Source organism: Dryobates pubescens, chromosome 17, assembly GCF_014839835.1.
Source record: "Dryobates pubescens isolate bDryPub1 chromosome 17, bDryPub1.pri, whole genome shotgun sequence".
Lineage (NCBI taxonomy): Eukaryota > Metazoa > Chordata > Aves > Piciformes > Picidae > Dryobates > Dryobates pubescens.
In genome coordinates, this window is record NC_071628.1 from 21,612,593 (window position 1) to 21,625,645 (window position 13,053).

The 13,053-nt window shown below is 54.8% G+C and overlaps 1 protein-coding gene across 1 annotated transcript; it reads right to left on the minus strand.

Moving 5' to 3' along the window:
- Positions 1-1,306: 1,306 nt before the first annotated feature.
- On the minus strand, positions 1,307-12,778 carry SNUPN (snurportin 1). The gene is made up of 8 exons (XM_009906990.2): positions 12,618-12,778; positions 12,291-12,432; positions 11,344-11,448; positions 11,122-11,218; positions 10,471-10,568; positions 10,099-10,176; positions 8,208-8,288; positions 1,307-2,964 (listed from the first exon to the last, which is right to left on the minus strand). The coding sequence occupies exons 1-8, from the start codon at positions 12,767-12,769 to the stop codon at positions 2,635-2,637; spliced, it is 1,083 nt and encodes a 360-aa protein (XP_009905292.1). The 5' UTR covers positions 12,770-12,778; the 3' UTR covers positions 1,307-2,634.
- Between the last annotated feature and the right edge of the window lie 275 nt (positions 12,779-13,053).

Sequence of the window (13,053 nt, forward strand, 5' to 3'; positions counted from 1 at the left end):
TCTGCCTCTGCTTCTGCCCCGCAGCCCTGCCCTGCGGACTGAGCAAACAGGCCGCCGCGATTTCCAGCCCTTTCCTCACTCTCCCTCCCTTGCAACCCCTAAATCGCATGCCCTGCCTGGGCACACCGGCATGGAGAACGGCGGCGCTCCTCCGGCAAGGAGCAGGGACCTCGGGGAGCAGCGGGCCAGCAGCGGCCCCACCAAAAAGGCAGGCCTCGGGACAGGGGGACATTTTGTTCAGCCGAGGAGGACTGCCTTGGCAACGTGCCTGCAGCCAAAGCCTTTGCACCTAACTGGGAGAAAATGGAAGAAAGGGCAGGGGAAAGGGGCTGAGCCCCAAGATGGATGCAGGCTCGGGGGCTGGCCGTCCTCCAGAGCCCCAGGCCACATCTAGAGGTCGAGGTGCTCATCTCTCCTACTCCAGACTACATTTAAGCCCCCGCCCGCCCATCCTGCCAGGGGGTGACCCCTCCTCAGTGACTGCCGAAGCTGCCGCCTGTTCCAGTTGGGAGCAGCACAGGGAACAGCTGGGAGCGGGATCGCACCCAGCAAACAAAACAGTCACAGCAACAAACTGCGCTGGCCCGGGTGGCTTCCGTTTAACACCCTCTCTCCAAACACAGCCTTTGGTTTCCATCAGGAATTGTAACACAAATATTTATTTCTCCAGTCCAGCTCGTACTTTTAAAGGGGAAACTATGTGGCATCATCTGGAGCCGGTTGGAAGTTCCAGTTGCTTCCCTACTGCTCTCCTCCATCCATCCGAGCAAGCAGCTGAAGGCAGCCCCTCTTGGACTCTATTTTATCTCCTGCCCACTCTTTCCCCTCGCCTGGAGGACCCTGAGAGGTTGGCTGGAGGGCAGCAGGGAGGCAGTAACCTGAGCTGCGGCTTTCTCTGCCCTGAGGGATGCACAAATCTTGCAGCCTGATGCCCACCTCCGGTTTTAATTGCCTGAGGAAGGAAACCTACACTGATGAGAAGCTGGGTGAGGTCTCCCAACCAGGGCTCTCCTGTGGTACTCTGCCAGCCAGTGAGGCCGAAGCACAGGGGGACCTATAGCCAGAGGAGCCCAGAACCTTCAAGGGATAGGGATGGCAACACAGTCCAGGTGTTTGTCCCTTTCCCCCAGCCCAGTTACTTTGCATGCTAAAGCAAGACCCCAATAATAATAAAAATCACAGAATATAGCAGCTCTTTGAAGAATGTGAGTGCTGCTCAACTGAGGCTCTGCTCCCTGCCCTCCTGGGGAGGGGAAGCTGAGGCCAGCCCCCTCCCCCAAGCAGCAGTTGGGGCAGTCCAGGCTGCCCGCTGGTATAATCAATAGCGGCTGCAGTCAGGCGAGCACAAGCAGCCCGCAGGGCTGGCACAGACACAAGGGCTTTTCTGGGAAAAACGGGGGGTGTGAGGGCAGGATACAAGTGCCCCCGCTATCTGCAGGCAGCCACCCCCTCCTGAAGAGGGGCCCTCACTGGGGGCACTTCACAGAGGGCCAGGAGGAGACTCCCCAGCGGCGGGGTTAGCCTGATATTTCATCCCTCCCGAGAGAGTCCCGCCCCGGCCTTTTAACTTCCCTCTGCAAAGCAACCTGGGGCCGGTGAGTACCACGGTTTCACCCCCACCGTGCTTTGGCTTCGCCCCCTACGCTAAAGCCAGGGAAAGGCAGCAACGGGTGCTCAGAAAGCCCGGGATGAGAAGGGCAGCAGCAGGGAGGCAGTGAAGCACCTCGGCCTGGAGGAGAATCCAACCCGCAGAAGCATTTCCTCCACTCCAGTGAGCGCTGCGAGCCATGTCTCGGCCCCTGTTTGGGAGGCACAGCACGCATCCAGCCTTAGGTAGCAGGAAGACGCTCAAGAATTTGTCTTTCTGAGAAACCTTTTATTTGGCACAATCAATGCTGGGGTTTTTTTTTTCCCTTCAGAGCGAAACCATTCCTTCCTCCCCCTACTGAGAAAAGCCTCGAGTAAGAGGCTGCTTGCTGCACAAAGCTGTGCTTGCAGGCAGGCCCTGCTGTGCCGTGCGAGGGAATTTGGGTTTGCTCAGCGACCGTGTGGGTGTGAAAAGCTCAGCCTCTGGATTTACAGGAGCCTGCTGCAAACTTTTTGTTTTACTAGAAGTGGACTGACCACACAGCAAAAAAAAAAAATCCCAGCCAAACCCTTTTATTGGGAAAGCCATGGTAAACAGCTGGATCAAAGAAGGGTGAAATGCCCCAGTTTTCAGGGCCGGGGAGGTGGGGCTGCTGCTGGGGTTCTGAGCAGCTGCTGCACCTTGGAGGTCTGAGCACTGTTCCTATGCTGGAGGTTTGCCAGAGGCTTTCACAGAAGCGGGGGCAAGGAGCTGAAGCAGGAACCCTGCGGTGTGGGGAGAGCTCGTTTCGCTTCCCAACGCAGGGCCGCCTTAGCAAAGAACCAGATGAGCCTGTTAAGGCCTCACAGAAACCTTGGCAAAAAAATAAAATAATTAAAATAACAACAACTCAGCAGCCCTTGGAGCGAGACACTCCACTTTCCTGCCCTTTCAACAAAATCATCCTATTATGACCTTTGCCCCCCCCTTCTCAGGGAGCACGACTGACAGGGAGAAGCAGGGAACCTCTCTGCTTTCTCCTTACCCAACCAGGCTGTCCCAGCAGCCTAGTTCTCCATCTGGCTCACTGCTTCACCCTGGCCCTCCTGAGAGTTTGCTGGCTGAGGGGTGGACAAATGCTCCAGCTCGTAATGTCCGTTGCTGGCGGCTGCCGTGCTGCTGGGGTCACCCTCCCCTGCTGCCAGCTTTTTACTCTTCTTGCTCTCAATGATCTGCTGGAGCTGACGCCCAGCGTAGTCCGGCTTGGCCGTGAGCGCCGTGGCAGGCACGGCCAGCCCCAGGATGTCAGGCACCATGTAAGGCCGGAGCCAGCCCACCAGTGGGGTGCTGCCAGGGGTGTAGTGGGTTTGCTTGTGGTAGAAGAGGAGCCCATCCACCTGTGAGGAGAAAGAATGAATCAAAGGCTGGAGCTGGAGGTCTTGGAGGTGGAGGACAGCGCCAGACGACAGCATCGCTCTCCACTTACAGGCCACAAAGCTACCAGCTGGGTCATTTTTCCCTCCAGCAGGGCAAGAATGTGTCCAGAGAAGGGCAACAAAGCTGGTGAGGGGTTTGGAGCACAGCCCTGTGAGGAGAGGCTGAGGGAGCTGGGGTTGCTTAGCCTGGAGAAGAGAAGGCTCAGGGGAGACCTTCTTGCTCTCTACAACTACCTCAAGAGAGGTTGTAGCCTCACAGGACACAGTCTCAAGCTGTGCCAGGGGAGGTTTAGGCTGGATGTCAGGAAGAAATTCTTCATAGACAGGCAGATTGGCCATTGGAATGGGCTGCCCAGGGAGGTGGTGGAGTCACCATCCCTGGAGGTGTTTAGGAAGAGACTGGATGGGGTGCTTGGTGCCATGGTTTAGTTGATTAGATGGTGTTGGGTGATAGGTTGGACTCGATGATCTCAAAGGTCTTTTCCAACCTGGTTAATTCTATTATATGCTATGCTATCCTGTCCTAAGAAATAGCAGAAGGGAAAGGAGAAACCTGCAAAGCTCCTGCCCTGGAAGCCCACAGCCAGCCCAGCAACTGCCAGCCAGCTCGGAATCATCAAAGGCAAACAAGTCCAGGCCTCGGTGGGCACAGAGCAGCAGTGCTCCTCCAGCTGCCATCTCCCCACTCTGCAGAGAAGCCATCAGGTCGCTGAAGGAGGCCACTTTACCGGATTAAGGTTATTTTAAATAATACATTTGAGGAGTAATTAGTCGGCGCGGATGACGCCACCGAGCGCCGATCCAGCCAGCGCTTTCAGCTGCCTTGTGCAAAATAAAGCCCTCACGCTTCCCAAGAGAGAGCTTCTCCAGCAATCAATGACAGTTAAGGGCACTCAGGGCTTTGAAGCTTCAGGCCCTAACTCTTGCACTGCTGTTTCCACACTGCAGTGCTGCAGCCAGCTGATGTTTTCCCTGCTTATCCCCCACGCTCCGGGATCTCCGCCCCGCCCCCACCCCGCTTCCTGCGCTTCCCAGGGGAGCACTCTGCCAGGTTAGATCCTGCTGCCAGGCTGGCTAACGCTGGAGGTGCTGCTCCTCTCTCAGCGCGGCCTCGTGAGCTCCTAAAAGGCCATTTGGCTGTGAGAGTGGCTGAGTGGGCAGAAGAGGTGAGAGAAAGAGCCCAGCTCACTATCACCAAGGTTGGAAGAGTCCTCGAAGATCATCAAGTCCAACCTGTCACCACAGACCTCATGACTAGACCATGGCACCAAGTGCCACATCCAATCCCCTCTTGAACATCTCCAGGGATGGGGACTCCACCACCTCCCTGGGCAGCACATCCCAATGACTCTCTCAGTGAAGAACTGCTCAGGCCCCTCCCTGAGCCTACAGCCCCCTAAATATACACAGCAGAATGGAACATGTATCAGTGGTGAGCTGAGACATCAGTGAACCAAGCAGCCCGAGGCAATTCTTGGACTGAGAGCCAGGCAGAGCAAGGAGCAGCAAGAGTCCACCTTTGCACCATAGATGCTAACCTCCAGCAGAGCTTCTTGCACTACCCTGTCCCAAATTTCCACTCACATATTAAGATCTTGCAAAATAATCCCAGAGGTGGGGGGGATTCCTGTGCTAGGGCAAGGTAATACCAGAACAGTAAACATGACAAAGAGCTTGTGTAACCCTCTGGATATCTGAAGTACAAAGCTTTTGCCTCCTGGAAAGAGCCAGATCCTGCATCACCTCAGCACCATGCCTCCACATCCAGCCCACTCCTGAGGGTGCATGGCACTCCGTGAGCAACAGCAATTCTCTGGCACCCACAGGGATGTTTTGGTACAAAACAGAGCCTGGAAGAGCTTCTGCCTTCCAGGCAACTCCAAAACTGGAGAATTCAAAGGAGAGTTAGGTCATGTTCTTCCTTCTCCTGATTTCTCTTATGTTACTCCCATATTCCTTCCAGTTTATTTAATCTGCTGGCCCTGAGTCACCACACTGACAGCAGCCACATCAGAGTTAGGGGCTGACACTGTCCCTAAATGAACCCTAGGAGAAAGTGGCCTGGCAGGATCTCACATTTCATGCCTTTCAGATTTTAGGTACTTAACAGCAGTCTCACTCCTTCACACCAGGGTTTCTCAGAGACCTGGTCCTGGTCCTCATCCTGTGGAAACTTGAACCTTGCTTCACTTGGATCTGGGAGGAGGACTGTAGCTCTTAAAATCCATTCCAAAAACCACTTCCAATTCAGTGCCAGCCAACTGATTCAAAGTCCACTGAAGTCAGTGGAGCCCATGTCTGCTGAATGTAGCTCTCAGGTTACAGATTAACTCTGAAGACCCAGATCTGCAGGAAGGCACTGACCACCTCTGCTGCTACCACATGCCCCAGACCCTCTTGAGGATCAGGAGGTGCTGTGCCCAGGCCCCAGCAGCCCTCTATTACACAGCACTATCTGCAGCAAGGCCAAGCTTGCCTTCTGCAGAGTGACTCTGGTTAGGTGCAGCTGGCAGCAGCCATTCATGGGGGCTTCTTGGGCTCCCCCTTGTGGCACATCCCCAGGAGACCCCACCCACAGTCCCTTCTCTCCTCCAAGCAGCACCAGCGTTTCCCTGGGCTTGCTTGGAGCCAAATCGCACCACGCTTCGCTCCTTGGGGTCTGATGAGAGCTGAGGATGGGGGGAGGGGGCAAATCACAGCTGGATTACAAAGGAGGGACTGAGCCACTTCACCTCCCTCCCCCTGGTGTTTCACAACCATCTCCTTTGTAGAGCCCAAGTCTCTCCTGCTCTGACCACAGCAATACTCCTCAGCCTCTCCTCATGGGAGCAGATGCCTCAGGAAGGAATGAAGCTTGTTTCAGTAAAGAGGGGAATGCCTGCTCCTACAGAGGCACTCAGAGCATTTGTAATTGAGCTGCAGGAACCCAGGGATACCTTCTCAGGCTGGGTTCAGAGTGGGGTCTGTCAAGACCAGCAAGGCATTGGGACTTTCCAGCTCTAACCGTTGTCCTGGCTTTTGAGGAGCTGAAGACCAAGTCAGCCCTCAGCCACAGAAGTGTCCCTTAAATTTAAGCCTGTGCTTATGTCAGTGGCTAACTGGGGGTAGGAGAGCACAAGAGACACAGTCAGATCAACGTGGCTTTGGCATTAGCAGGACAAGTGACCTCTGCAGAAGCTGTTCCTGATCTAGGGCTGAGACTGAGCACTCCACAGGGACTGCTGCAGCCACTGGAGGAGTTCTGGCTCCCAGATGGTTGTGACTGACACTGCTGGATGCCATCACCTCCTCCATTCTCTCCCACCACAGCACCAAGTCAGCCAGGGCAGCCCAAAGCAGCCTGAGCTGTTTTCAGGAGAGCCTCCAACATGTTGATCACAGACACACAGAGCAGGACTGAGTGGCAGGTCTGTTGGCCTGTCCTACCCTTCTGGCACAGGTCAGCAGAGGTGCCTGAGCAGCTCTAAAACCGATGAAGCAAGTGCAGGTGTCCTGTTTGACCACCCATGCTGGGGCTATGCTCACCTCAGAGACAGCCAAGAGCAGCAGGAGCTAAAGATGGGAAGCTGTCATTTCTGTACCAAAGCAAGAAGCTGAGATTGCAACATCCCCTCCACAAGATCCAGCAGTAGTATACAGCAGGAGGACAGACTCCTCTGAACCCTTCCCAGCCATTTCTGTCAACATCCATCTGGCCTCAGCTCCAGCACACCCCAGACACCCACTTCTAACACCCAAACCCCTCAGTCACCATTGAGTCCAAAGAAGGGCAATGAAACTGGTGAAGGTCTGGAGAACAAGTCCTAGGAGGAGCAACTGAAGGAGCTGGGGTTGTTTAGCCTAGAGTGAAAAAAAAAGGCTGAGAGGAGAGCTTCTGGCTCTCTACAATTTCCTCAAAGGAGGATGGAGACCAGGGGGTGTTGGTCTCTTCTCCTTGGTAACAAGGTGACAGGATGGGAAGAAATGTCCTCAAGTTGCACCAGCAAAGGTTTAGGTTGGACATGAGGAACAATTTCTTCCTCAAAAGGTTTGTCCATCTCTAGAATAGGCTGCCCAGGGCAGTGGTGGAATAACCAACCCTGGAGGGATTTAAAAGTTGTGTAGACGTGGTACTGAGGGACCTGGCAGTGCTGGGGTAATGGTTGGGCTTGATCTTCAAAGGTCTCTTCCAATCAAAAGTATTCTCTGATTCTGTGGATGTAGATAGACTCAGAAAACACAGCCTGTGACAAAGGGGTGTGTGCACTTGCAGCCCAGGAAGCCAATCACATCCTGGGCTGCATCAAGAGAGGCAGAGCCAGCAGGTTGAGGGAGATGATTCTCCCCTCCTGCTCTGCTCTGGTATGACCCCACCTGGAGTACTGTGCCCAGTTCTGGAGCCTCTATTACAGGAAGGATCTGGAGGTGCTGGAACCTGTCCAGAGAAGGGCCAGGAAGATGAGCAGAAGGCTGGAGCTGCTCTGATATGGAGACTAAGGGAGTTGAGGCTGTTCAGTCTGGAGATGAGAAGGCTCCAAGGAGACCTTCTTGTGGCCTTCCAGTATCTGAAGGGGGCTGCAAGAAAGCTGGGGAGGGACTTTTGAGGGTGTCAGGGAGTGATAGGACTGGGGGGGATGGAACAAAATACAAATGGTTAGATTCAGGTTGGATGTTAGGAAGGAAGAAGTTCTTCACCAGGAGGGTGGTGAGACACTGGCACAGGTTTCCCAGGGAGGTGATAGAAGCCTCATCCCTGGAGGTTTTTAAAGCCAGGCTGGATGTGGCTGTGAGCAACCTGCTGAAGTGTGAGGTGTCCCTGCCCATGACAGGGGGATTGCTACTGGCTGATCCTTGAGGACCTTTCCACCCCTAACAATTCCAGGATTCTATTAAAGGGCAGAGAAAATCACCACCCTACCCAGACCACCACCACCTCAGAGAGACTCTCATGTCTGTACCCATGTAAGCCCATCCTGGGCCAGCAGGCAGCACCAGCTTTAGTCCTACTGAAGGACCCTGGTGACAGGGTAGCAGATCAGCCACATGTACAAAAGGCATCCATCCCCCATCCAGGGAAACAGCAGTACAGCTCAGCAAGCTTCCTGCAGGCCTCAGGAGAGCACAGCTCCTGAGCAAAGGGGATGCAACTCTCTCCAGGCACTGGCAGAAGTGCAGCAGGGCTGTCTCCAAGGCTGAGCTACAGGCCCCTGCCTGTGGGTTCTCACCTCAAAGGGGAAGTCCATAGCCAGCACCTTACACAGACTGTCTGATGAGCAGGAGAAGTTCTGCAGGCCCACAAATTTGAACTGAAAGAGGAAGAGAGGGTTAGAAAAGACCAACTGCATGGCCTCAAGCAGACCAAGTTGCTGAACTGAGCACTGGTGTGGAAGCAGCTAAGGAAGGATGTCCCCCAGTGCAAAATCCAGCATGAAAGGCAAAGGGAGGGGCATCTCAAGCAGTACATCTCATGTCCTTAAACTGCTGGCCTTCCTGCACAAACAGGAGGCTGAAAGGAGGATCAGACCAGCTCCTGAAAGGCAGGTCCCTCAGTGGCCACTTACTCCATGACCTAGGCAGAACCACTGGCTGATGAAAGTCAGAGGGAACACAAAAGTCCTCCACAATTTCTTACTCTTCCCATGGTCCCTGTGACCACTGTGGGTTATGGGGACAGACAAGGCAGACCTCTGATGTGATTCAGAGCAACAATTCATAAGCAAAGCCCAGCTCCAGGGACAAACCAACAGGACCAAGGTGTCCAGCAATGCCTCATATCCCACTGGATTAACTGGGAGTGCTTGCATGAAAACCCACAAACCCCAGCCCTAGCTGGTGGAGAACACCCCCAAGAACCTCCAGCAGTCCTGGCTAAAGCACAAACGCTGCTGCAACTTCACAAACCTCATTCCATGGGCAGAGGGTGACTTTGAAAAGATGACCCATGGTTTGCCACCATGATGCCCAGACAGCATGAAATCTAGAGTGCCCAGAATGCTGTTTCAGGTGTTTTACCATCCCAGTTCCAAATGACCCCCTCTCCTCTGGCATTTAAGGGGCGATGTTGATGGCAGAGAGTCAGCACACAGCTCCTGCTACTTTTTTTTGCCAAGCATCCAAGACTGCAGGAAGGACTTTGCAGGAGAGGTGCCCCTGCAGTACTCTTCTAACCAAAATAGAAAATGATGACCTCTGGGCAGGATGCAGAGCAGACAGATGTCTGCTCCAGGCTGCTGGCTCAGGCAAACACATCTTTCCACCCAGGAAATGAAAGCTGAAACACCACACCCCCCCTTCATTAGGTAGCTGTCTCCTGGATATTCCCATTGGAGTCAGTACAGGATGTTCTCCAAATACAGATCACTTCAGTGCTGGCACAGGCATGGCCATTCCACATGGGGGCTGACCTGCTCAGTCCACAGCAGCTGCTGTGCTTTGCTGTGCCTAAGCATGCTCAGGGGCTGCACAGCCACTTGCTCCCACTTTGCCAACTATGCTCCACAAGCCAGGCTGCCAAATCCCTTCTGTCTGTCCCCTACAAAAATCACTTTCCAAGCTGCTGTGGGTTCTAGGTCTGACCTCTCTGTGCAAGTCTTCAAAGGAAGTCTTTTTCTCCTTGCTCAGCAGGGACTCCGGGTGGCAAGCCAGCATCCATCCCACCAACTTCCATCATTTGTTTAAGACTGAAGCTTTAGGCAGCTTCACCCTCACCTTGTGAGCCCTTCAGACTACACAAACCTCAATCCCACTGTAGCCAGGCTGTCAGCCCACGATGGCCCTGCAGACAGCACAATGGGTTTCCAGTCTGTTTCCAGGGAAAGCTAAAAACAGCCTGGAAGTTAGCTGATACCCTGCAGGCTGATCTCCCTCAGCTCTTTGGCTGGGTGAAAAAAACAAAACCCACCCAAAACCCAAGCCAACAACCCACCCTCACTGACAATACTCAGTGGGTCTATTTACATCCTGAGCAAGGCATCCCATTTCATCAGGGCACTTTGAAGCCTGATCTGTGAGGGGGGGGAAGAAAAAAGCTTCCGCTGGTGAAAGAAAGTGCTGAAGGCTGCTGAACAGAAGAGCTTACACCCTCCATTCTCCTCCTCTCACTACAAAAGAACTTACTGGATTAATCCTGCTTTTCTCTCCCAGCCCTTCCTCCTCTTGGATCTTTGAGAGGAGCCAGAAGAATCTGAAGTCGGTCTGTGAAAGGAGGCAGAGAGATTTAACAACGCTCCAGCACACATCACTGATCAGCACCTGCTGAGGGGCTCCACACTTCCCTGGGAGATTTTACAGCCTCAGCTTCCCCTGCACATCCAGCCAGCTCCCCCTGCTCTGCTGCTTCCCCTGATACCCCCCCAAATGATGTCCCTAATTATTCCAGCAGCCCATAAACCGTAACGCTGCTGGGGCTTCAGTGAACCGCCCATCTTATTGCAGAGCTACACTCAGTGCCCAGGGAGCAAAAGGGAGCACAAGACAGGGTGGGGGTACCTGGCAGTCATAAACAGGGTGTCCTCTCCAGCACATCACATCCAGGATGTAGTAGGTCTGCTTGGCCTCGCTGTAGATGCAGTCCAAGATGCAGTACACTGCACACACAAACACAGGGAGGTTGACACGCTGCAGGGGCTGCCTAGCCCAGCAGGGCAAACCTCCCCTGCCTTAAGCCTGCCCTGATGTGAGGCTGTGGGGTGCTGAGGGATGCTCTTTGCCCACAGAAGGTGCAACCACACAAAGCCTCCAAGAAGCCTACAGAAGTAGCAGCCAGAGGCACATTCCAGAAGACAGCCCTTACCAAACAGCAGCCCCTCCTCAGGGCAAGAAAGCAACTACAAAAGGTATTAAGAAAGACCACTCAGTACACAGCTCTCTCTCAGAAGAGGCTTAAGAGTGGCAGTTAAGCAGGCAGCTAATGAAAAGATCCTCTTATCTAGCATAAAGGTATCTGATAGCAGCCACAGCTAGTTATGCTCAGTGACACAGGAACAGGCCTGAAGCTAACCGCCCCCAGCAACAGAAAGGGGCCCATCTCTGGACTCAGGGAAGCTGGAGGAGCAGCAGCAAGCCTGGCAGCATACAGGCTCCTAAGGAGCAGCAGTGAGCTCTCCTCTCTCCACCCCAAACTCCCCCTCACAGCATTACCTTTCTCACTCGCTGAACTGTGCCGGTTCCCCCCTGGCAGCAGGGATGGGAACTTGTTGACACAGAAGCCACTCTTGGTGTAAGCTGCTGTGGTGCCCTGTGAGGAAACAAGAGATGAATAAGAAACAGTCAAGCCAGACACTTCTCCCAGTCTTCTGTTGGCTGGGAAGCTGGTGCAGGTCCTTTACCAGATGATGAAACATCACAGCTGCTGCCACTTACCCTGGAAGCCACAACCAGTGCCCTTTTCCCAACGGGACACACCACTACAACCCACTCCTGCTCCAGGTCCAGGGGGACATCAACCAGCCACTCTGACAGCATCAACTACAGAGAAACCCAGGAAAAAAAAATTCAGATGGCAAAACTCTCCTAAGGTTACAAAAAACCCTTCCCAGCTCAGGGATAAAGCAAGATTGGGCTTCAACAGCTACACTGGGGTGCTTCAGAGGCAGCTTGTAGTGCTTGTGACCCTGCATTACAGCTCCAAAGGGGCTCCTCCCTCCCTATAATCAACAGTCATAACAGACTCTCCCCAAGGGCTTTCTCCAGCTTCCTGGCTGCTGACTAAGCTTCAGACAGAAGCACAGGGCTCACAGTCCTCACTTGGGCACTCCTGTGCCTTAGTCCAGCACTTCCAATTTATTTTTTGCATTTGTTTTTAAATACACAGCAAGGTTTAAAGATTCCTAAACAGTCACAATAAAGAGGCAAGGCAAACTGACCTCTTCTGAGATTGCCTGGCTCTGATCACCAAGGAGGCTCTGTGTCTTTTAAGACCAGTATGGCACCAAGGCTGATAAAACCCATCAGCTGAGGTTTCCTTTCCTTCCCAGTGTCCCAGGCTGTGGGAGAGACAAAAGTCTCTGAGTGCTCCACAAGGGGATACAAACACTGCTAGCTGAGCCGAAATCTCTCAAAGCACAAAGGCAACCCATCTCCACCCATCTTCCCTATGAACACTGCATGTCTCAGAGGCTGAAGCAAGGCACAGTTCCTCCCTGGGCACCAAGCCAGGCAGGACAGGGTATTCTCAAGCCTGCCGTGCCTGCTCACTATCCCCAGCCTCCCACACCCAGCCCAACATCGCGGCCCCACATCCCTCACCCTGCCCGACCCTGAGCTCGCACCCGCATCCCATCACTGGGCGGAGCCGGACAGCTCCTCACCTGATTGGCGTAGCGCTTGGGCAACTTCTTGCCAGCATCCACGTCCATCTCCTCGTCCTCCTCCTCCTTCCCCTCGCTCTCCATCCCTGCCCAGTCGTCCTCTGCCAGCCTCCTCGCATGGTTCACGTAGTCCAGCCGCCTCCTGGGTTGAACAACACAGCCCAGCTTGCCCTCTGCGGGGGGACAGCACCTCCCCCCATCCCCACCTCCAGCTCCCCAGTCCCAAGGCAGCGTCTCCGCAGCGCGGGCCTGCCCGCCCCCAAGAGGCGCCCCCTGCCCGGGCCTCCCCTTTCCCGGACCCCGAGCGGAACTCGCTCGCTCGCTCACTCTTTCTGTAGGCAGAGAAGGCGCTGGCGGCGCTCGGCCTGCCCCGGGCCTCCGCGGGCCTTGTAGGCGGCGAGGCGAGGGTGCGGGGCCGCCGGGCTGTTGGGCCCGGACAGGGCCACGCCAGCCGCCAGCGCCGCGCTAAGCTCCTCCATGGCAACGCCCGCCCGACGGCCGCGCGTCATGACGCACTTCCGCCCGGCTCCATGGGCCGGCCGGCAGCACCCCCTGGCGGCCCGGAGGCTCCTTGCTCCCTTCCCCGACCCAGCAGCAGCCTCCCCTTCGTCATGACTCAGTTTTCCTCCCGCCGGGAATGAAGCGGGGAGCAGACACGGGTGTGGGGACATCCAGAGTAAGGGTGGAGGGGACAACCCAGGCAGAGATGAGAGCACCACTTTAGGCAGGGATGCAGGGGACACGCCGAGCAGGGATGGAAGGG